The sequence below is a fragment of the Psittacula echo genome (genome assembly GCF_963264785.1).
Source record: "Psittacula echo genome assembly, chromosome: 4".
Lineage (NCBI taxonomy): Eukaryota > Metazoa > Chordata > Aves > Psittaciformes > Psittacidae > Psittacula > Psittacula echo.
Genome location: NC_137738.1, coordinates 105,591,435 through 105,614,748, shown reverse-complemented (window position 1 = coordinate 105,614,748; position 23,314 = coordinate 105,591,435). Strand labels below are relative to the sequence as shown.

The 23,314-nt window shown below is 42.2% G+C and overlaps 1 protein-coding gene across 1 annotated transcript in view; it reads left to right on the top strand.

The window, feature by feature from the left end:
• The window catches only part of PKHD1 (PKHD1 ciliary IPT domain containing fibrocystin/polyductin), a gene marked incomplete at both ends in the record, with an annotated part of 251,755 nt that overhangs the window by 28,862 nt on the left and 199,579 nt on the right, over positions 1-23,314 (top strand). The window contains 10 exons of the mRNA XM_080615087.1: positions 721-905; positions 1,884-2,006; positions 3,155-3,260; positions 3,737-4,012; positions 7,111-7,241; positions 7,836-7,971; positions 12,401-12,596; positions 13,966-14,033; positions 16,638-18,251; positions 18,420-18,563. Of these exons, the coding sequence (XP_080471213.1) occupies positions 721-905; positions 1,884-2,006; positions 3,155-3,260; positions 3,737-4,012; positions 7,111-7,241; positions 7,836-7,971; positions 12,401-12,596; positions 13,966-14,033; positions 16,638-18,251; positions 18,420-18,563 (2,979 nt within the window). The remainder of the gene's footprint in view (positions 1-720; positions 906-1,883; positions 2,007-3,154; positions 3,261-3,736; positions 4,013-7,110; positions 7,242-7,835; positions 7,972-12,400; positions 12,597-13,965; positions 14,034-16,637; positions 18,252-18,419; positions 18,564-23,314) is intronic.

Here is a 23,314-nt window from a genome sequence, read left to right as displayed (position 1 = left end):
TGATTCAGTTATTAAGTCAAATAAAAATAGTACAGGCAGCCTTAGAATATTTGTGAAATATCTCTTTTCTCTGTGCTTTCCCCTCTTCCTTAAGAATTGATTTAGACAGATTTGTTTTATCTGCAGCTTTGAATGACTCTTTATGTTAAAAGAAATAAAAAAATATTTGCATTTATTTGGGATTGGACCCAAGAAAACAAAATCTTCTGGGTAGACTGACTCCCTACCCATCTCATCTAAGAAGCTTCCAAACTTTCCATTTTGAAGGAAAATTACTTGCATGCTGAAATTTCATGTGTGCATATTGTGTGAAAGTATTACTTAAGATTTCTGATGGTCCCAACTGAAAAGAAGTTTCTAGGTTTTCTTAGCTATTAAATAGTGAAGATCCTCATACCAGATAGAATGAAGAATTTTTTTATGCTGAAGGTGTTGAAACATGGGAATGGGTTGGTCTGAACAACCTGATCTACTGCAAGGTATCCCTGTTCATTGCAGGGTTTTGGACTAGGTGACCTTAAAAGATCCATTCCAACCTAAACTGCTCTGTGACTGTTCTCTGATTCCATGATCTTTTGGCATTTGAGGTCTAGTAAATTTCCCTCTGCTGCTTTTTGGCAGTTGCAGGCTTGCACTAATAACGAAACATATTTTCCAGGACCAGGTAGATGTGCTCTCCTAGAGATGATGATATCTACTGCTTTCTAATGTCTTTTTCAGATGTTTCAGTCCACGCCTCCTCCAGCCATCTCCGCAAGCTTTTGCAAGAAAACACAGATAATTCTACAGCCCCATACTTCAACACCAGTGACTTCATTGTGACCAAAGACTCGGATTCTTGCTATGAAAGCATCTGGACACTGACTTGGAAAACAAAAGCTGGGGATTTGCCCAATGTTATCAGTGTACAGTAATGTCTTTCACTAACACCCACTTTGAACCCCATTCAATGTCTTTGGCCATTTGATTCATTCCCTCAGTGTTAGTTTTTATGAAGACACTTGTGGGACCTTAAGCAATCTGTCTGCCTATTAGGAACATCAGTTTAGCAAATTTCAGATTAGATGATTAAAAAAACAATTGCAGTTGCACAAGGAGAAATTATATCTTCAGAGTCTGTGCTTCAAAATGAGGAGGCTAGAATGTGCTTTGTTGCAGTTCTACGCTATGAAAAGACTGCTATACTGAAATGAAATCTATTATAATCACATTTATATTTCAGTACAGTAATCAAAGTTCAGTTCAGGTTTCTGGCATCATTTATGGGCCAAGGAGGTCTTTTTCTGAGAACTTTCTGTATGTGTTCATATCTGTTCCTTATAAGTCTCAGAAGAATATTCAGTTCATACTCTCCTAATATTTGTCATGTTTAAGTTTTGCTTCAAGTAGAAGTTTCTTTTTTTTGAATAAAGACTCAGACTAAGCTGCTTCCTCCCTTAAAAATGAACTATTTCTTTCTGTATTGAGCTTCTGAAATTGTAAAATTATTTTCAGCAAAACAATGAGTTCCCATGCTCAAGACATTAGCCTGAAGGGTGAAAAAGTCTTGAGCTGCATCTTCAGCTGTAGCACAGACCCTTGTTTCACCCAGAGTAATGTCTTTGAGAGCAGATGTTCAAAGCTCTTTCCAGGCCTAATGCCAAATATTATTATTGACTATTAGAAGTTTATTTTCAAATCTGGCTCCTGGATCTCTTCACCTTAGTTTGCAGTCTTTTTGTCTGCAAGGTGAGGTTGGGAACAGAGAGGTGTTGTGAACTCTTGGATAATGAAGATTTAGACCTGCCTGGTAAAGACTCTGTGTGAATTCTGTTTGAATGGTTTTAATTAAAAATCACAGGACAGAAAGGAATGAGAAACTCAAATTATTTGTTCTTTGCCAGGTCTCTGCTGAAAACCTCACTGGTCTGGAACCAACTGTTTCTAGTCGTGTGATTTATGATGGGGGTGTGTTTATTGGACCAATATTTGGGGATATGCTTGCTACCTTCAATAACAAAACACAGGTGAGTTAATGTATCACCTGAGTAGTGTAGATTCAGGAGTCTCACAGGTATTCAGGTTACCTACTTCTGCTACTAAATTAATCTGTTATGTGCCTTGCACAGAATTGGTCAGATTCTGCTACTTGGTTTGTGGAGCAGGAGTTTCCTCCAAGAGCTATTGCAGATGGGAAGAATGATCATCTTGGTGAGGGAAGGCAATTGATTCATTTTGAGGAAGTGGCCAAGGGCTGATATTTCTAGACTCACACCCTAGGCGGGTACTATGGTGCTGGCCACCAGACTTTGGAATGACACTGGTCATCTCCAGCCTATCTGCTTCCATACTGATGGGCAGAATAAGCGAGATGGTGGTTTGTGGTACTAGTCTGTAAGTCCCTTAGTCTTTATGGATCTCAATTCTTCAACTGTTGAAAGGGAGTAAGGAATGTTTCCTGTATAAATGAGCCTGCTGGAAGGACAAATGTGTGGCAAACTCTGTTCTCAGATGTTGCAGAGCAGTGCACATTGCTGGCTTTGCTTCCAGCAAAGACCACTGGGTACTGTAGAGGTAACAGGGTGAGGCTGGATGTGCTTAAAGCCCATCTGTGCAGATCTCAGAGGAGGTATCTCTGAGTCTCTTGCTTAGATAATCAAGGTCACAGCTTTCTTGTTTCAGCATAAACCACAAGGGATAAAAAAACATAAAATTGAAAGCTGCATGCTGAAAAGACACATTCTGGGATTCATTCTAATTAGTCTTACAGGCTTTAAACATAATAAACTTGTTCCCAAGGTGCAGTGGGAAGAACTGAGGCATGGCAAGCAGGGTCTTCAATGGATAACTACATAACAGGAGTTGGGAAGAGCTGTGGGTCCCAGCAAGATAGGAGATAGGATCCTTCAGACACTGAGCAAGACTGGTGGTACAGCTTCCAAAGCTGTGCTCTGCATTGCCAAAGATGAGCCTTAGCAAGCCTTGCACTTGAATTTGTAATGAGACTGCGGCAGAATAACCAGATGTCTGACTGTGCTCTACTCTGGCACACTCTGGGTGCTCTCGGCAGCTGTGCCTACCAGGATCACTCTGAAGCTCTATCAGATAGATCTGGCTATAGAAAACACCTCTGCTCCCTTCCCAGCTTCAGAGTAATGCTCTTTTCTGTCTCCAGGTGGTGGTGGTGGTGAATGATGTCCTTGCAAACTGTTCCGGTTCATGCTCTTTCCAGTTCAGTCAGGAAATTACACCTTTAGTCAGTGATGTGGAGTATTCATCAGGTAATGGGGCTTTGTGTCTGAACAACATGGTAAAACACTGCCCTGTGAAAAATATCTGCCAGATGCTGCTGATGATTTGTGCCTGTGGATTCTTTTGGAAATTTCTAATTTTATGGAAACTGCACTTTCTAGTGGGGCACTTATGATCAGCTCGTGTATGTAGCATAAGCATATTTTTACAGCAGCGTGAAGATGGTAGAGGCATAAAGGGGAGAGAAACAGTGGTGGGGTCGGTGCTTAAAGTGAAAGGTGGCTCTTGGTTCAAGTTAATTTTAATAAAAATTTAAGGAAAAACATAATAGTTGGACAGGGGCATTCAGGAAAAGGTATTACGGGGGCATTAAGAGATCATTGCTGGTGTAGATTTTAGGATGTCCTCATGAAGACGCTAAAAAATTTAACTGTTCGTTGAAAGCAAACCCTGAGCCTTGTTACACCAAAATTTACAAGAGATCTTGTTGATTATATTTCTTCAGATGATGGATCCCAGGCCACAGTAGTTATCAGGGGAGTTGGCTTCACCGAGAAGTCAGCTTTGCAGGTGAAGGTGAACACCACCACCTGCCATGTCATAACATTGAATCAAACTGAAGTGATTTGCCAGATGGAGACGTTGCCAGTCGGAGTCTACCAAATGATGTTACTGATGAGACCTTATGGCTTCGCACTCAATAGCAGCACAGGAGAAAGCATCTTCCTAAGAGTGCAGCCAAAGCTGGTAGCCATTGAGCCTCCTTCAGCTTCAGAGATTGGTAGGTCTGAATGCCAGATTGCCTCAAAGGAGACGTCTGCTCTCTGCTTCTTGATTTTTATGGCGTGTTTTGGTTCTTCTGTACTTCCACTACCAAGGTCTTCACCTGATAAAAAAGGCATAGTGTGGCTGGACACACTATGTGTACCCCAAAGCACTGGGGCAAGTTTCTTAGAGTGACAGACTTTCCTTGGTTCTTTGTGGAGGCCACCAGTTTCTTGACTAGTTTTGTTTGGGAATAGTAAATTCAAGTGCAGGTATATTAATTCCAGCAGATCAGATGGGTATTAGTGTTTCAGAACTTATCTTCCCATACCCATTTAACACATAGCTTTGTAGTATTTAAATTAATCTAGCCTAATTATTAAATGGCTACACTTTGGTTCATCCCAGTCCTATTAAAATTAATTAATATTCTGAGCGATAAAATGGAAAACTCATCTGTGTTTAGCTACAAAACTGAGAAGCCTAGAAGAGTGCAAACTAAACTGAATCTCCTTCCATTCCCATTACCCCTACTCTCCTTGAAACAGAATTGGAAACAAAAGGTAAAACCAAGAACCTGAAAGACTTTCCACAGGGATTCTGGAGCCAAAGGACTATTATGATTCTCTCATATGCCCTCTATGTGACACAAATGAGGGGACTTCATCTGGAAGTTCCAGCAAGATGCCTAGAAAACCGCAGCTAAGCCAAACCAAATGCTGCAAAAAGTTACCCTCTCTTGTTTGGGAGAAAGAAGTCTCCCTAACCCAATGAGAAATGTGGAGAACAATCTTGGCACACCTGGGTTGTGTAGTAAGGACCAACAGTCTTAGCATATGACTTATTTTCAAGCAGCTAGGAATGCACCTAGAAACAACATGACCCAGACCTACACTGACAGTGGAAGTTACCCAGCTTTTGTCTGGAAACCCCCTAGTTTCGTTATTGAGGTGATTTGAGTTCATGATAGCAAACATCACCGAAAGCAGGAGTACTGGCCTATGTGCAGCATAAAACTAACCCAGCCATGTGGCTTGGAGAACTGATTGTGGCATGCTTGGCCTCCTTGGAACAGGTAAAGGAAGGGAATGATGGGGTGTAAACATCTCTCTATATGAGCTATAGAATAGAATTGGACTAATGTAGGGTTCCTGAGCTGATAAGCAAGAAGCTATTTATTTTATGGTTTGTTGGAGTGCATGGGAGGAAATAAGAAAGCTATTCTACCCCTTCTAACCTTTTCTTTTTTTTTTTTCCCCCCCTAATGAGAGGGTCATATATTACATTAAAGTTAAAATTCACTTTTGATTCATAGGAAACCCAAACACACAAACCCCAAATATTCCCCAAATACCCTAAAAAAAGGTAAATATGGCAAGTTTTAGTGTTTGGGTCTTGCTTCTCATTTCCTTCGCTGGCAATCCAGTTCTCCCAATTACAGTGATCTGTCACTCATTAAAAAGAAAGCAAGTATAATGCTATCTTACATTACATATGCCTTGAACATTTATAATTGGAAAGAATTACAGCTTCCATCTGTGTTTTTAATTTCTTCCGTTTAAAATACCTCTCTTCAATCTTATCGTAAAGTGCACATATGCAATATTTCACTGCATATGGATATAAGTGTAGATATCAAAACTTAAGAGCATCAGTGTTTACACAACACACATGGATTTTGTACTTTAAATCTGAGGCTCCTTATCTGACAACTACATTAGACAAGTGGCTTCAGTTTTGACTTCTTGCTGTTTCTGACTCTGCAAACTTAATGCTACAGGAGGAAAAGCCAGGAAGCATCTTGTCCTTTGCTGCATCAGCTCCCTCTTAATCAAAATATCACCAGTCTTAGTGGTGCCATGGTGGGAGATACCTGTGACCTAATTCTATAAGCATGGGATGCATTTCTAAAGATACTACCATGCTCCAGTGGATAGAAGCAGCCTGCTGCTAACATATCTGATTGCTGTTGTTTGCTTGGTTATGCTGCTAGCTAGAGAAAATAGAAAAGATTAAACTTTAAGATATAACTTTAAATTAAGATATAGTCCTCTGGTGGTTTAAAAAATTAGCAGGAAAAGATACTTTGATGAAAAATTGAGGAAAAGAGGTTGCCATCAATGTATAATGCCTTTACCATAAAAGCTTTTCTTATATCACATGAAAAACATCATAAAAACTCAGTTGGTTTGTAATATAGCCATAATAACACATACATATAAACACTGCATTGATAAAGTTCCTGTCTAAGCAGTCCATCTCTCTAGCTGTAGCCCTAAAACTCTGCAATACTGATAACTAAAGCAAAGAGCTGGAAGTGTCAAGAAAATATAATTATTTTTTTATTTGCTTTTGAACCGCATCAAAGAGAAGTCCAGGTTAGAATTGCTATTAATGTCCATTCCTGTTCTCTTTCCTATTTCTCTTTGAAATGCTTCTGAATCTTCCAGTCACTTGGAAAAGCAGACGGGCACCTTGACTGTTTGCATTGAGTTGGGTGCTGCAGAAAGATCAAGCACAAGTCTGACTTGGGTTGAGTATGATCCCGCATGTGATTGAAGAGGCTCAGCTCCGACTTGCACAAAGAAGAGCTGAGGTTGCTTAGTGCTTCATAGAATCAAGCCCTCTGTGACTTTCCTCACAACTCTGCTAAGTCTCAAGCCCTGCCAAGTCCCCTTTCTAACCTGAGCTTCCTAAGACACATGCCACAGGCCTTTTTGACAGCAGGGTGCTTGGCAGCTATTTGAACTGTGAAAGCACCTGCTGTGTTAAGCTCATTTGCCATTCTTAGTGCTTCTTCCTTCCTTACTTTATTCTTGGGCTGGAGATCTTTTGAAGGGTGAGGTTGCAGGCCAGGTCTTACCAGCTTAAATGAGTATGTCATTAAAAAATACACCGAGAAACAAACCCAGTCCTCCTGTATTGTGGACAATTCAAATAATAGGCAGAAGGATCTCTGGTGAAAGAGAGGAAGTTAGACACAGCAAGGTGGAAGCAGATCATCATATCAACTGAGAGACAACTGCCTTTTGTAGTGACCTGTTAATAAAGAGTCCTTTGTGTATAAAAATATCATTCTACATCTTGAATGTAACAGAATAATTGGTTTTGTAGGAGGACTGAGAGTGGCTCTCAGTGGGTCCAATCTGGAAGGGGTAAACTTGGTGTTGTTTGGATCTCAGCCCTGCCCTATTCTGGAGAATAACAGGAATTCAACAAGGATTGAATGTACAGTTCCCTCTCAGGTAAGAAACTACATTTTCTGGGGAACAGTCAACAGCCTGTCACCCTTTCTATGTTTTCCAGGCCTGAGCTATGTTAGGGGAAGAGGAAACAGCAATAGTAGTAGGTTAAACATGCCTGGTACAATTGCTCTTGCTCACATTTTTGAAGCTACTTCAGCTCCAAATCTTCTACTTTACGTGCAGACCTCATTTGAACATAATCTGCATGTAATGCAAAATACATGCCTAGGGATTGTTACCAGCAGTGCTCTTTGCTACTTGGCAAATTTATACCCAGGACTGTGTTAATAGTTTAAGCATAAGGATAGCTGTCTATGCCTGCAACTTATCACTGTTTAATTTACTAATATGGATATAGCAAATGAAAATCTGCATAGTCTGAGATTGTTTTAAGGTTTCTAACTCTTCATAGATGTCCCTTTACAGACAATGTAGCTATACACATTTAAATAGAATCAGGGGTATATTCAAATTTCATCAGAGCCATCTGTCTGACTCATGGGAGATGCAGGAATATAGGGAATAATTTCTTTTTTTTTTTTTTTTTTATTTGTGTATTCTTATCTCTGACATTTTCTTCATTTCTGTTTCTAGGGGACAGAAGACACTACAGTTCGTGTGACACTGATTTCTGGGTACCAGTCTATAACAGTAACCAACTTGTTCCAATATGATCCTTCCTTAAACCCAGCTGTTGTATCATTGAGCAGAAACACAAGTGGCATAGCAGGTGAAAAGGCTGCAGACGTGTAGTGGGCATCATGTGTAGAAGTGTTACTATATTGCTGATGGTGGTGGAGCAGAGAGGAATTTAGGTCTATGAAATTAGGTGATCCAACACTGGTTTTAGTTGTTTTTCTCTTAACTCCCCATGTTTTGGGCTAGTCCCGATCAGTCATCGTTGTTTTACATTGGTTTTACTGTAGCATACATAAGCTAATGAGTTGCTTGTTATAGGCCAGGATGGATGATGCCCACAGGATGCCAGGTGTGGTATAGTGCTTCTTTTGTGTCATGTTTCTCTAATTCTGCTCTGAAATTATTCACCTATTCATTCTCGGTAACAGGTTCAGCCATGACAAGAGAATGTCCTTCAGAATCCAAAGGAGTTGATCTTGAAATGCATCTTGTGCATTTTGGGTTGCTGAAATCAGAAGCGAGGCAGCACCTTGCTAGTTCCCATTTCCAAGACAAACTCTTCCAGTTTGCCCTTGGGCCATGTGATCCATTAGTTTAGAATATAGAATCATAGAGTTTATATTTCACGGATTTTGTGGGGGCAAAATCACAAGTAGATTTCATGAAGCATGTATCATTCCTGTTTTTTTAAAGTTTCTAATTGAGGTTAGCTTTGGCTCTTCTTTTATCATTTCTCTTTTATTTTTATTTTTTTCCTCACAATGTTTTGGCATTGGGAGTAGAAGGCATTAATGATGAGTGGTGTCCACTTACAAACAAGCCTTTGAGGAAGAAAGTTTACTACATTTCTGTGTGGCAACCTGTCGTGGTTTAAGCATAGCCACGCAGCTCGCTTGCTCGCTCCCCCCCTTTCTCCCCTCCCTGCTCCCGGACGGATTGGGAGGAGAATCGAAAGAATGTAACTCCCATGGGTTGAGATAAGAACAGTCCAGTAACTAAGGTATAACACAAACCACTATTGCTATCACCAATAATAATAATGATAAGGGAAATAACAAGTGAAGAGAATACAACTGCTCACCACCCGCTGACCAATACCCAGCCCGACCGAGCAGTGATCTAGCCCTTCTGGGTAACTGCCCTCAGTTCTACATCCTGGGCATGACATGCTGTGGTATGGAATACCTCTTTGGCTAGTTTGGGTCAGGTGTCCTGTCTCTGCTTCCTCCTGGCTTCCCTTCCTCCCTGGCAGAGCAGGAGACTCAGAAAGTCCTTGGTCAGACTAAACATTCTGACCAGCAACTAAATCCATCGGTGTTATCAGTGCTGTTCCGAGGCTGAAAATCAAAACCACAGCACTGCACCAGCTACTAAGGAGAAAAAAATGACTGCTACTGCTGAACCCAGGACACAACCAGACACCAGATTCCTGATTTCTGAAAGAGAAGGAAGATAAAAGGAAGCTGAAAATATTCCTGCTTTCCTATTCACTCCGTTCCCATTCCTCCAAGGATGCAATAATCTGACTGTTTGCTTGGTTCATCCCCCTCCCTTTCTACAGCCTCTCCAGTGCACACCTTAACAAAGCTCCCCCTTGCTCAACAGTTTGGCTGGACTTCATGGGGATGCAAGGAGTTAGTGACTGCCAGTGACAAAATAAGCTTCTTGCTGCATGCCTGACATTTCTATTCCTTTCCTCAAATGCCCTTGTCATTTTCTATTACTCCAGAATGCATAAATAAGAGAAAATGCCCTTTATCACCTAAATATTATTCAGATATCATAGAACCAAGGGGAGATTTTTCTAGCCGCAGGCAGCCCAGGTGCAAGGAATTCCTTAATGTTATAGTGTCTTGTGAGTGGTGGTGTGGCTGAGTTCAATCTCTTATTCAGAACCTCCATGGCTTCGTCTTTTAATATAATTTTCCTCCTATATAATAAAAAGAATAAATAAATTACACCGATGCCTTCCAGGCATCTAGGATTAAGCTGACAATTGACCAAGAGTCCAAAGAGTTCATGCTATTAACATATTCAACTTTGCAGGCTTTCAAACTTTATTTGACTCTGCACATGCAGAATTGAAAAGTACTGGCCTCAAGACCTGCTCAGGGGAGCTGTTAGATGAGGAGAGCGTTGTGCGGACTCTCCTGCTTCATGGGAAGCAAAGACATCTCCAGAGCTGAGACTGTGGAGCTGAATGGTAATAGTGCCTGCTGGGGAGTGGTGCTAAAGCCAAGTGACCCAGGTGTCTGCTTGGGAGACAAAATTGCTACCCAGATCTAAATCTCTAGTAAAGATGCATTAACCTATAAATGTTAATTTTGATTAAGACAAGGTGAGAAAGTAAAGCAGATGAGCTGCTCCAGACTTCTTATAAGAGCAAGTAGTGCAAGGGGCAAGGGGGAATGGCTTTAAACTGAAAGAGGGGAGATTGAGATTACATGTTAGGAAGAAGTTCTTCCCTGTGAGGGTGCTGAGGCCCTGGCACAGGTTGCCCAGAGAAGCTGTGGCTGCCCCATCCCTGGCAGTGTTCAAGGCCAGGTTGGATGGGGCTTGGAGCAACCTGGTCTAGTGGAAGGTGTCCCGGCCCGTGGCAGGGGGGGTTGGAAGAAGTGGTTTTAAGGTCTTTTCTAACACAAACCATTCTGTGATTCTATGATTACCTTCTCTTGTGGTTGGGGTAACAGTGCCATGTGCTCAATGAAGAAGAAGAATAGGAAAAAATAAAGCTGTTCTGGAGAACTCTGTGAGTAGACAAGTGTTTCAGGCTGGCCAGTTCAGGAGATGGTAAGGAAATATTAACACCTTTAGTTTGATTAATTTAGGAAAGGGATTTATGTAACACAGTAGTCTATGACAGCAGGAAGTTCGACTTCAAGACCCCTTCTCATCCTGTTTATTCCTGCTTCTGTGCAATTGAACCCACACCCTTCAGGGGAGACAGGAGGACGAGATTAACATCTTAAAGACGTTTCTGTACTTGTTTAGATATCTTGCATACACAGTGAAGAGAAATAGACAGTTCTGTGGTGGGATTCACCACAGCTCTTTTATATGCCTTCCTTACAATAAGATGATTCATGCCATAAAGACTCTGCTTCTCTTCATTGACTACAGATAGAGCTATCTCAGTGAAAATGTCTTTACCTGGACTGATTCATACGACCCTAATTTTTAAGTTATTTCTGGAGGAATTTAGGTTATGAAATTCTCTTCTGTGCTGCTCTTGTCATTTTCTATTACTGTATTATGCAGAAAGAGAAGGAAGTATTCTTTATCATCTGACTATAATTTGCCTCACACAGGGCTTAAATGGGGGAGAGCACCGTGTTTCCTGAAAAAATGGTGCTTTGTTCCTGTGATGGTTTTGTCTGGGATAGATTCAATTTCCTGCATAGTAGCTGGTATGGGGCTATGTTTTGGGTTTGTGCTGGAGACAAACCTAAACCCCTGATAACACAGGGATACCCATGGCAGGGGGGTTGGAACTAGATGACCTTAAGGTCCTTTCCAACCCTAACTATTCTATGATTCTATGTTTTCACTCTATTGCTGAGCAGCGCTTACACAGAGCCAAGACCTTTTCTGTTCCTCACACCATCCCACCAGTGAGTAGGCTGAGGATTCACAAGGAACCAGGAAAGGACACAGCCAGTGCTGCTGATCCCAACTGACTCAAGGGATATCCCACGCGATATGATGTTATGCTCAGCACATAAAGCTGGGGGAAGAGGAAGGAAAAAGAAGGGGAGGGGTGTTCAGAATGATATCATTTTGTCTTCCCAAGTAACCATTACATGTGATGGAGCCCTGTTTTCCTGGAGATGGCTGAATACCTGCTTGTGATGGAGAATGAATTAATTCCTTGGTTTGTTCTGGTTGTGTACACAGCTTTTGCTTTACCTGTTAAACTGCCTTTATTCTTAATCCACGTGTTTTCTCACTTTTACCCTTAATTCTATCCCCAGCCCCACCAGAGAGTGAGTGAGCAGCTGTGTGGGGCTTAGTTGATTGCTGGTGTTAAACCACAGCAGGACATATGTAGGCATCTGACTTTACATAGCCAAGGAAATTTTCATGTAGCTATGAGAGGTTCCTGTTAACTAGCTCCTTAGTGCTGAAAAATGGTCTGGATAATTTGTCAGGGATTAAGGAAAATCCCAGAACTCCTCAATTTCTGTTTATGTGAGGCTTAGAAAACTGGATTTGGCTTTTATCGGCTGCAGATATTTATATGGTAGACATTTATGGTAAGGGGGCATGGACCTTACCCTGAGGGTGTCTATAGGTGATCATAACCAAGTTCGCTGCACTAAAGTCTCACTTGTGGCTTGTGACCTTATCATGGAGGGGTTGAGTAGGATGCAGAATCACTGTGCTCTTCAATTTTTTGTTTTGGGCTGATGGATGTGACTGGACCTGTTCTAACATGATGGAACTCCATGTTCTTCCTTGTGCAATGGTTGTGCATGCTACCAGCAACACTGAGGTGGTTTTATCCATTCTTCTGTTTGTAGGGGGTCAGGAGCTTCAGATTGGAATATCCCAGTTTGCCAGCTATCGAGATTCAGATATCAAGGTTCAAATTGGGGACTCATGGCCACAGATCCAGGCACAGACAGATCATAGCATTAATGTGATGCTTCCAGCCTTGGCTGCAGGATGGTACAATGTTTCCGTTACCATCGATGGTGTTGCTGTCTCTTCAAACGGGTATGTGAACATGTGCACTTTAAGATATACATTTCATTCTACCTTCTGTTTGGTATTTCAGGGTTAATCTGAAAAAGAAGGTAAGAGTTTTCACAAGTTCTATACCTAAAAGTGAAATCTGCAGTGTGGTATAAAATTATGAATAATTATCAAGGCATTTATTGATCTGTGGACCCCAAGTCAGCAAACTGCTAATGCGAGTCAATTAACTCCCCTTGGATCAGTAAGAGGCAGGAGAGAAACATTTTAGAAAAAACAGTTGATTTGATGAAAAATGAATATTCAGGCAATCAAAGGTATTCACAGATTCAGGTCAAATGCAGATAAATTCTGCTGTAGGAAAACAGCAGAAGAAAAGAAACACTTCCTGAGAAAAACAAAAGCTAGTTTGAAAAACAAGAAAATGCTTTGTTTGGAGAATTTTTAAATGAAGCTATTTCTATCTTTTAAGGTGACACATCAAGCCTAGATAAATGTATAAATGAACTAAAATTTGGGAGAAAACTGACCTGAAAGTGGGATGCAACAATACATTCACAAGCAACACAGTTTTGCTTCTCAGCCATGCAGCGCTCATCCATGGCAGCTGCTAGGAATGATCCTGAAGCAATGGTAGTGAGAAGAAGGCAGCTGCTTTTATTGCTCACAAACCACCCTAAGCTGCTTGTTTCATTAATGAACTTTGGAAGGAGAACACCTATGGTCAGTGGAACGACACGCAGGGGTTCCATCTGATACTGATAACTGATCTGTTAGCAGCACCATTACTTTGTCTCCAGGGACAGAAAGTGGAGGGAGATGGGTCATATTAGGAGACAACTCTGATCTCTGGTGGAATGGATTGCAGGCTTGGGAAGGTCTGCTTCTCTAACTCGTCTTTTTTGAAAGGAAGGGGGGTGATGAGGATGAACAGATGTAGGTGGGAGAGAACTGGAGCTACCCCTTTATCTGTGTGCGCTTCAGGTATAGTTGGAGAATGTAAGGAGAGAAGGCAGCTGGGATTTCCATGCACTTGAATCTTCTTTCTGTGGGCATAGCTACAGTGGGATCTGTATGGCAAAATGCTCCCTCATTCTTTCCTCCTTTGATGAGCAATTCAGATGCATCTCATGAACTAAATTTGACCAGCAGGTTGCCACTTGATAAGAAGGTGTTTGCAGTACATGTGGCTCAAATCATATGCGCAGATTTGGTTTGTGGTGTGGTCTTGTCACTGTGGCATTGAACAAAGAGTATGTGCCAACTGGGTGTCTGGCCTTCCAACCTAGAAGGAGTTATAAGAAAGAAGAGTACTGCAGCAGGAGAGAAACATATATAGAAAACCCCTTAAACCTCCAACCCCCCTTTCTATGTTGCTTGTGTTTTCCAGGGTTGAGCCGTTAATCCAGTACTTGTCAGAGATCTTCAGCATAGAGCCGTGTTGTGGCTCCTTTCTGGGTAAACAGCGTCGGTACATCTGCAGCTACTTATGGAGGTTAAAGGGATCAAGGGCACAGTTTTCCTGCAGGAATGAAAAGGGCATCCCATTTCACATCAGCTTAAATGAGGGTGTTTTAAATCTGTGACCCTTTATTATGCAGACATCAACTGGCAGACAGCAGCAGTCTGGAAATGTGGGATTGTAGTGAGCATCCCTCAATCTGATTGGCTGGCTCAGGGCTCTCTGTGCTTTCAATTTCACATCCTCAAGTGTTTGCTCGTGTATCCTTGCATGCTCCCATTGGGAAAACAAAGTGTGCCCACATCTGACTCATCTGTGTTGTTTCTTTCAGTCATTACACCTCCATCTTTCAAGGCTTTCTATCTGAAAGTTAGGTGGCAAGCAGGGTACAAGTGTGGTTTGAAACAAACAATAATTTCAAGTGATCCCAAAGGAGATACTCCTTTTTGTTAAGTTGAAAAGAAACAAAAGTAATTTTTCAATGTTAACCTTAATAAAAAATGAAGTATTTATTAGTCCCATTCCAAGCTTTTAAACATTGGAAATAAATTGTGTTTCAGAGACAGATATTACTGAATGAAAAAGAAAGTTTAACTTTAAATCGAAAAAATCATATTTGGTGTAGTTAATTTATTTTGTCATTTTGCTGGGAGTGGGGGACAGTTGAATCCCCTCAAAATGTAATAATTTTTACATGAGCCCTTCGAAATGCTTTTATAAGAGACAGAGGGATTCTTGTGATGCAACTTCAGGTCCTCCACAGATTGTTCTCCTAGGCTCACAACATACTTAAAGATACAGAAACTCAGGGACTTTGTGTTACATGATTGCTTCAATACTTTGTGAAGTCCCCAAACCTTGAAAGATGAGAGTGGGGATAGAGCTTGGAAAGCAAAGCCTGTCAGTTTTGAAGATTAAGCTATAGTAAAAAAAGGCAAAAAAAAAAATTATTACACCCTTGTTTTCATATTTAAGGGTAAACTGAAGCTTAAATAAGAACCAATTAAAACTTTAGCTGTAGTTTTATGAATGGCTTAAGTTGACAGAGAATCTCATCACTGGAAAAATCACCAGTCCTCCCCCCTCCATTATCTCCGGTCTTTTGTTTTCTATGACACTTGTGTGGCCAACTGGATCAAGGATTGGAGCTCACTCAAAAGGAACCCCATTATAAACCAACTTATTTTTCAGGCAGATCATGGGAAAAGGAAGGGCATGTGTTTAATGGATAAAGAGGTTGAAGCAAGACAGGGCCCTGGGAGTACTAGTACTGCAGACTAAAGGAAAATGGAGAGAGGCTTCAGCTGGGCTCTGGGATTGGAAGTGTGGGATTAGGCTGGGAATGCTGGAGGGTTTATATTTTTATTATTGTTACCTAAAATCCAGGCTGCTGCTTCTTTGATGCTGCCCTTATTCTCAGCACCCTGTGAGGCAATGCAGATACAGCTGTGTTGCAGCTATGTAAATTCAGACGTTGGGTTTCATGCTTATTTCAGATAATTAGCACCTACTCTCAGTGGCAAGGGTGGTAGCAGAGGCTCCCAAGGCTCCTTCTCCTGCCAACATGGAGAGGGATTACAATGACATGTTGTAAAACAACTGTGCTGGATCAGACCAAATATAGCCTGTCTCCCAAGAGTGACTCAAATACAGAATGACTTAGGAAGAGTATATGAGTGGAGCAGTGTATGATAATATTTCTTTTCCAGCTTCCAACACTAGACACAAGAATAGCCTCATTTAGAGGCTGTACCTTTGTGTCTAACTCTGAATTGCTTTTCCGTATGAACTATCCTATCAATTTGCACTACCCTTTTGCTGTCACCTTCTATGGCCTTAAATAGACACCCAGGAAATAAAAACACACAGATAACCACAGGGGAAAGCAGACATGTTCCTCCAGCTCATGCATTGAGAGCTCTGGTCGGAGTCGCCTTTGATAGTGGAAGGGGAACTGCTTTTCTCTTCTTTTTCCTGTTTTACCCATTTTAAATGGTGTAGACTGGGAGCATATTAGTAAGGGAGGGTTTGAAGCTGGATGTATTGATCAATGCGTCAGTTTTTCTGGTCAGTGAACTCCTCAAGGGCAAGTGAACATCAGTGCATGGCAAATCTGGCGCTCTGCCTGAGCAGCCAGGCAGAACTGAAGATTGAAGGAAGGTCTGTGGGTTTGACTTTTTGTTTCAAAGTAGTCATACCATATCCTGCTTCCATGCATGCTGCAGGACCAAACCACACCTGGCATCTCCCCATGTGCCTGTGCAGACCCTCCTGTTCCCTGAAGAGTTCAGTCTCTGTGTGCTCTCATGGGTCTTCTCACAGCAGCTTCCTCCAGTTTTGTGGTGGCTTTCTAATGTCATTTACTGCCATGAAGGTCCCTGGCTATCTAATACCTTAGCCTCCTGTCCACGTAGGATTATCCTGATATGATTGCTGTTATCTCTAGCTGTCTTGTTCCAAAAAAAGAACTTATTTTCTTCTGTTCAGCTTAGCTAAGACTGTCTGCTGTGCTTATCAGTTTTATCATGGTTTGTGATTGTTCACATAACTTAATTCCTTTCCTTCATATAAAGTCCTTCCTTATTTTGTTTTACTCCTAGGTGGAACACTGCTCACAATCTCTGGGGTGGGCTTTAGCCAAAATCCTGCCCTGGTTTCTGTTTCAATGAACAGGAAAACCTGTAAGGTTACTTACTTGACAGAAGATACAATTTGGTGCCTGACCCCCTCAGCTGCTAATTTATCTAATGAAGATTCACAAGAAATCTCTGTCAGAGTAAACGTAGTCATCAGCAATAGGTCAATTCAACATGTTCTTTTTGCAAAAAGCACCACCACCTTTACTTACCAAAGAGCTTTGACTCCTCTGATTACCTTTGTTAAAATGGAAATCACAGAAAGCAGTCTGCTGTTGAGCATCCAAGGGATAAACATCACCGGATCTGTTGCTAAGCTTGGACATACTGAATGTGAACTTGAATTTCAACATGGCAATGATTCTGCAATGTTTTATCAGTGCTCTTTGCCTCTGAACAGCCTGGAACCTGGGATTTTCCCTGTCCAGGTTATGCAGAGGCAGCTGGGATATGCTCATGTAACAGCAAGGCTGCAGACCCTTAAAATAACTCCACGGATAACCTCCATATTCCCATCACAAGGATCAATCTGTGGTGGGACGTTACTCACTATATCTGGTATTGCTTTAAAATCCAGGAGGAATTTGGTACAGGTCAGTCTGCAGAGTAATTATTCCTGTGAGGTCCAGAACTCTGACGATAATGCCATTAGTTGTATTGTCCTTCCAGGGGCCCATCCTTTCCATTATCAGTGGCTGTCTGGAGCATCCTGGGCTCTTAATGTCACTGCAATTGTCAATGGCATCAGCAGTGTCTGCCTTGGAGACTGCACATTCCATCTTCATGAGCAGTGGACCCCTCTTGTAGATTCAGTGACTTGGGAAACTGATGGGAAGTTCACATATGTGGCAATCAAAGGACAGAGGTTGGCATGGCCAAATGATAGGCCCATGGTACACGTGAATAACCAGGCTGTCTGCAAGGTAACTTTCTGGAATAAGACCAGCATTAAGTGCCAGATGGACTGCATTTCCCCAGGGGAGCACAACATTTCCATATTCAACAGGAAAAGCGGGCAAGTTTGCTTCAGAAAGGCAGCCCCTGTTCTTACCCTCCTGCCCCAAGTGCACCGGTTTTATCCACAAAACTTCAGTACCAATGGTGGAGGCCTGCTCACCTTAGTAGGCTTGGCACTGAAAGGAAAGAGAATGACTTCTGTTCTCATTGATCATCACCCTTGCCTCATTCTCAGTGTCACCTGTGCAGCTATCCAGTGTACAGTGCCTCCAGGTAATGGGAATAGGTCTTTGACTCTAAAAGTAGATGGCATCACCTTTTACCTCGGAAGAATAAGTTACAATGAGGATTTTACCCCAGCTTTGCTTTCACTTGCTGCAACTGGTCTCCTTTTAACGATGAGAGTATCACGGGTCACAGAGATGGACACCATCTATGTATTTGTTGGAGACTTTGCTTGTAGCGGTGTCACCATCACTAGCTCTACTTTGCAGTGCTCAGCTCCTCTGCTCCCTGTTGGCCATTACAGTGTGTTGGGCCTGGATGTCCCCAGGGGCTGGGCTTCCTCCAACCTGACATTCACCTCTGAGCTGATGGTGACAGCTGTGCATCACAACTGGGGTAAGTCATGAAGGCTTGTTGCAGCTTCTCTATGGGGTGCACTGTGAGGGACTGCAGCGAGTGGGGTTTTTTTGCATGAACACAAAAATGATGAATTAAAAAGAATACCCTTGTTGACAGCTGGCTATCAGGCCGTGTCTTAATTCCCGTTTTCTGTTCTTTTCCAAGGTGGTTTGAATGGAGGAGCAATTTACCTGCGTGGAATTGGGTTTTCCCCAGGGAAGACTTTGGTCACAGTCTGTGGCACCAACTGTGAATTGCTGGGCAACACAACGATGACTGACCTGACCTGCCTTGCCCCACGCCTACAAGGTCAGCTAAGACACAAAACCTGGTATTTTGTTAGAAATGTTGCCTAAAGCTCTATTTTGACCCGAAGGTGCATGTGTGTGTATGTTAGTCCCAGTATATCTCATCCAACTGGAATAAAAAGCAGCAGCAGCCCTGGAGAAAGCAGAAGAACCAACATAACATTGGCTTCAGGTTTTTGAGCTCAGTCCAAAGGCAGCTGCTGTCAGGGGGAGGTTTTATGTCAATAGCCATGGGCTCCGGACTAGATCCACCATGTGCCTATGGCCACACATGTTTTGTGGTTGTGGATGAGATGTGCACAATGTCAGCAGGTCCTTGTGGCAGCTATTTCACAGGAAAACAGTCTCACATAAAACGTGAATGAGTGCTGTAAGCTTGTGTACACAAGAACCCCTTGGCCATCATGACTGTCTTAGTGAGCTGAGCTCCCTTAAAGGCCTTTTATTCTGTGGCCCCATACATTTGTGTTTTGGCTGCATGGTGGGACAGCTTCAGGGGGTAATGAGGTGGGAGGAAAAGGGCGAATGACTGTGAGGGTGAAATATTATGTACTATGACCAAGTTCATACCTTTGGGCAGCTGGAATGAGGATTTAATTTCTTTGAGTGGGAAGATGGGATCATCCCTCTCCAGAGTGGATGCATTCTCCTTAAATGGAGAAAGGCAGCAAGGGTATGTTGTAATGATCTCCAGCTTTCCCAAAGAGAGAGATAACCCTGCCTTGATTTTGGAGGAAACTCTTTGAAATGGGAATTTCCTGGAACAAGTTGTGTTTCCTCTCTCTCCTACTGGCAGCACAGAATTAGACTCCTAAGATCTGCAAAAAGCAGGATTTAAGACTTTTAAATCTCACCCTGAGACATACGCTCCTCTCCAAACTCTAAGCATTAAAGTACCTACCTTAGTGCTGCAGCATTCCAGCACTTGCTAGCATAACACTTTAGCACTTCCTAGCTCTGGTGCTAGGAGAACATCCTGATCTCTACAGAAATCTTTGCTGTTCTGTGGCCATCCAGAGTTCCATCTTTCAAGTCACCAAACTTCCATGGGCTCTTATTCTTTGTGGACCTGGAAGAAAGGTAACAGTGATGGTAAATTGCCAGGGTTTTGCTCAAAGGTGTATGGAATCTCTGTTCTCCAAATAGAAGTTGACTAGATAGTTACTGAAAAAGCAGGCCAACATGAAATTTTGAGCAAGGATTGGGACAAGAGGCATCCAGGGGTCCTTTTCAGTCTCAGTTATACCAAAACTCTGAATTTGCTCTTATCATTCTTAATGGTTCCTTTCCTCAGCCCTAAGGAGTGCTGAGAAAATGAGAAATGGAGGGGGTTTTTAAATCCAACCACAAGCACTCAAAAGGAGGCACGAAGAGGTTGTAAAGGCTCAATTTTCCTTGTTCTAAACAATATCCAGGCACAGTCTACAAAACTGTGTTATTTTCTTAAGCAAGAAAACACACATGGTGCTGGAGTGCTGGAAAAACCCAGAGCACAAAAAGGAGAAGTCTGGTTATTGTAGGAAGAATAGCAGAATAAAATGTAATCATCAAACTGATTGAAACTGTGAAACATTAGTAACTGTGTTCAAAATTCACTGCGTGGTAGGCGGCAGAGGGAGCCTGGGGAAAGCCATTTCAGAGGCAGGACCACAATGCTTATTACCGACACTAGATGTCAGCAAGCGAATGCTGATTGTTGTCTGCTTTGCTGGCTATGTTTCGGGAGAGACGATGCAAAGGGTCATCAACCAAAGCCACACAGGCGCTATGGCTTTGAGGCCAGTTACAAGACAACCTGTTTCTCCCCTGCTGTGCTTTTTGCAGTGTGCAGCCTTGAAAATCTCATCAGTCAAGTTGCAAAAATGTATTTTTGTCAATGAAGTTTTTACAAGAAAATGCTATTTTTCTTGCATTAAATTCCTTTGCAGGCAGCTTAAATCTGTGAGTGCTTGCCAGGCAATTTGTGCTCCCTAGGACAGTTGTATTCAGCCTGTGCACATCTAGACGTGGTGGTGGTTAATCTGCGTATAGAGCAAGATGCTTTCCAGGTAGAGCTCCTCCTAATATTTAAGGGATTACACTCCCCACCTGTCAGGGCATGAGTGGACTGATTAAGGGCAGTTAATCCAGTCTCACCTCATGGTCTACATGCTGCTGCTTGCCTGGGGAAGTTTGCCACATGGCATTCACACATTCAGTGCTCAGACCTTCGTTTCACAGCCTCATCCACAAGGGAGAGGTGGCGAAGAGTTTGGGGATGCAGGACCACGAGCTGTGAAGGAGATGGATAGAGGGATGGGTCTATGGTGCCTCAGGGCCCCTTTGGTGCAGAGGCTGGTGAGCCTAGGTTGGATGCTTATCTAACATTTTCCACTGCTGCTCATGGACCAGATGATGAGAAGTGAAGAGTTTAAGCTGTGTTTCTTCTGTTACAGTACGCTGGTGAAGCAGAAACACCTCCCCTCCAGCAGTGCATGATGTCAGGTGGCAGCTTACTGCCCTGGGGTTTCATTCCAGTGCTAGGTCATGTTGTGTCTGACCTGATTAAAATGTTCCTGTGGGAAACCCCAGCCGGTCCATCTAGCTTACTCGTGATCAAATCAGTAGGGCAAGGCTCTGCATGTGGGAAATGTGACTTCTTTCCCTTTTAAAAGGCAGTTTTCTAAGACACAAGGTGTGTGTTGATCTCAGCAGGATTCATCCATAAGCCTCCCCTACAGGGTCTTCCTTAGGAATGAGTGTTGCAGCAAAGTTCTGGTTTGATCATTGACAAGAGCTGGGCACACTGAGTACTGGAACATGCTCAGTCTAGAGCTAAAGGAATAGGAATGCAAGCCTAGACTCTTTAATAAACACTTGTCTGCTGGAAGATGTAGGAAAATCAAATCTCACAACAGAAGTAAATTTGAGTTTTACCTTTAAATCTGAGGAAAATTAACAAAATTAAGTGGTTAACAAAACTGCACTCCTGGCAAGGAAAACAAAGCCAAACAAAAAAATACCTCAAACACACCCACAAGTCTTTAAAGGTCTATTAAAGAGATACTGGATTGATCCTGAGAGCTCTCCTGTTGTCTTGTTCTTGCTTTCTTACTCATGTCACAGTGCTGTTGATGAATGCAAATACAGCTATAGGTTCTGTTCAGCTCAGGTTACATTTACAGAGCACGTGGTTAAAGTCTGTGGGATTGAATTGTGCTCCTGTGAAAGGTGGGGAGACTGGCAGGAAGCTTAAGGCAGGTGAGAAAATAACTGAATGTACCTAATAGGTAATATTAGGGTAGGTACTATATATGAATTTTCACAGTAAGCCAGTATCTGACATTATCTGTTTGATATTGGGGTGAGGGTAAATAAGGCACCTTTAAAAAGGGGTGAACTGATAAGAAAATCCATCAGGGAAAAAGCTGAGACTGATTTGTCTGGTTTCACTGAAGTGCTTGGAATAACATGTTTAGCTTTAGGGTCCTGATGTAACAGCTCCTGGGATCTTTGTTAGTGAGTCCTGGAATGGACCAGATTGCATTGGTAAAACTGGATGTTTAGGGAAGAGGGTTTAGATTAAAAGCCAGAAATGAAACGAAGCTCAAGGAAGTTTAAAAGGAAGAGAGACATGGCTTGATGGAGCTCTTTGCATGGGGCTAGAGAAAAGAGAGGCATGAATTTTGGTTGCAGCAGTGCAGATGTACCAAGGAGAAGCACTGGGCTAGGACCAAGCGGAACTATAGTCAGGTAAGTAGGGTGATTTGTACAAGTAAATGAAGAAGAAATGAAGAGGATGTTGCAATTGAGACGTCAATAGAAGCCAGGGCCTGTTGTGGAGATCAAGCCAAAGGATCCAAATGGTCCCTTCTCTCTTTTAAATCCAGAAATAAAATTAAGAAAGAGAGAAAAATAATAATAAAAAAAAGCATATTGATTACATGGCAGGCATGTTCTGACAGTGAGATCTATCAGGTGCTGAAATAGAAGCAAAGTCATCTCTTGGGACTTCTGAAACTTGGCTGTGCAAAATGAATGTTTCCTAGGGAGCAATTCTTCTTAGGCAGAGGTTGGACTTGATGACCTTAGCAGGTCTCCTTTTTCCTCTCTCCATCCACCTTTTCTTTTTTAACCTTTGTCTTCCCTGCTAAGCACATGTTGAGTTTATGTTCTCTAGTACATTTTGTGAGCGGTGGATGACTGGGGATGTGTGATTTGGCATGAGGACTCCTTGGGCAGTTGTTCAATCAGTCTGCAGCTGCCCTTGTAACTCCTGTAGGTTTTAGCCTCATCACATGTCGAGCAGTTGTTATTAAACAGTGACCCAGAAAAAAGCCCTTCTGCTGAACAGCCCAGGATCCTGGCTTAAAACGGACTATCCCTCAAAGACAAGGTTGGGGGCACTCGGTCCCTAATCCATTGCCAACATGCAGAGAATTGCCTGCCAACATGCAGAGAATTGCCTGCCAACATGCAGAGAATTGGCTGCCGTTGTGTCTGATCTCAAAAGAGAAGCCGTAATGGGATGAATGCATTCATCTCAATGATGGGGTTGTATTACACTTGATTAGCAGGTTTTATCTTTATAGAGAATGTAAAACATAAAAAAGCTTTATTCTGGGGCTTGAACACTAACCAATTAAGCAGGAAGAAGAATTGTGTCCTAGAACGCATAGAATATCCTCTTAGAACATACTGAGTGTGTAGCAATCTTCAGTTGGCATTTTTTGTTGCTGTTGTGGCAGAAGATAATAGCACCAATAATACTTG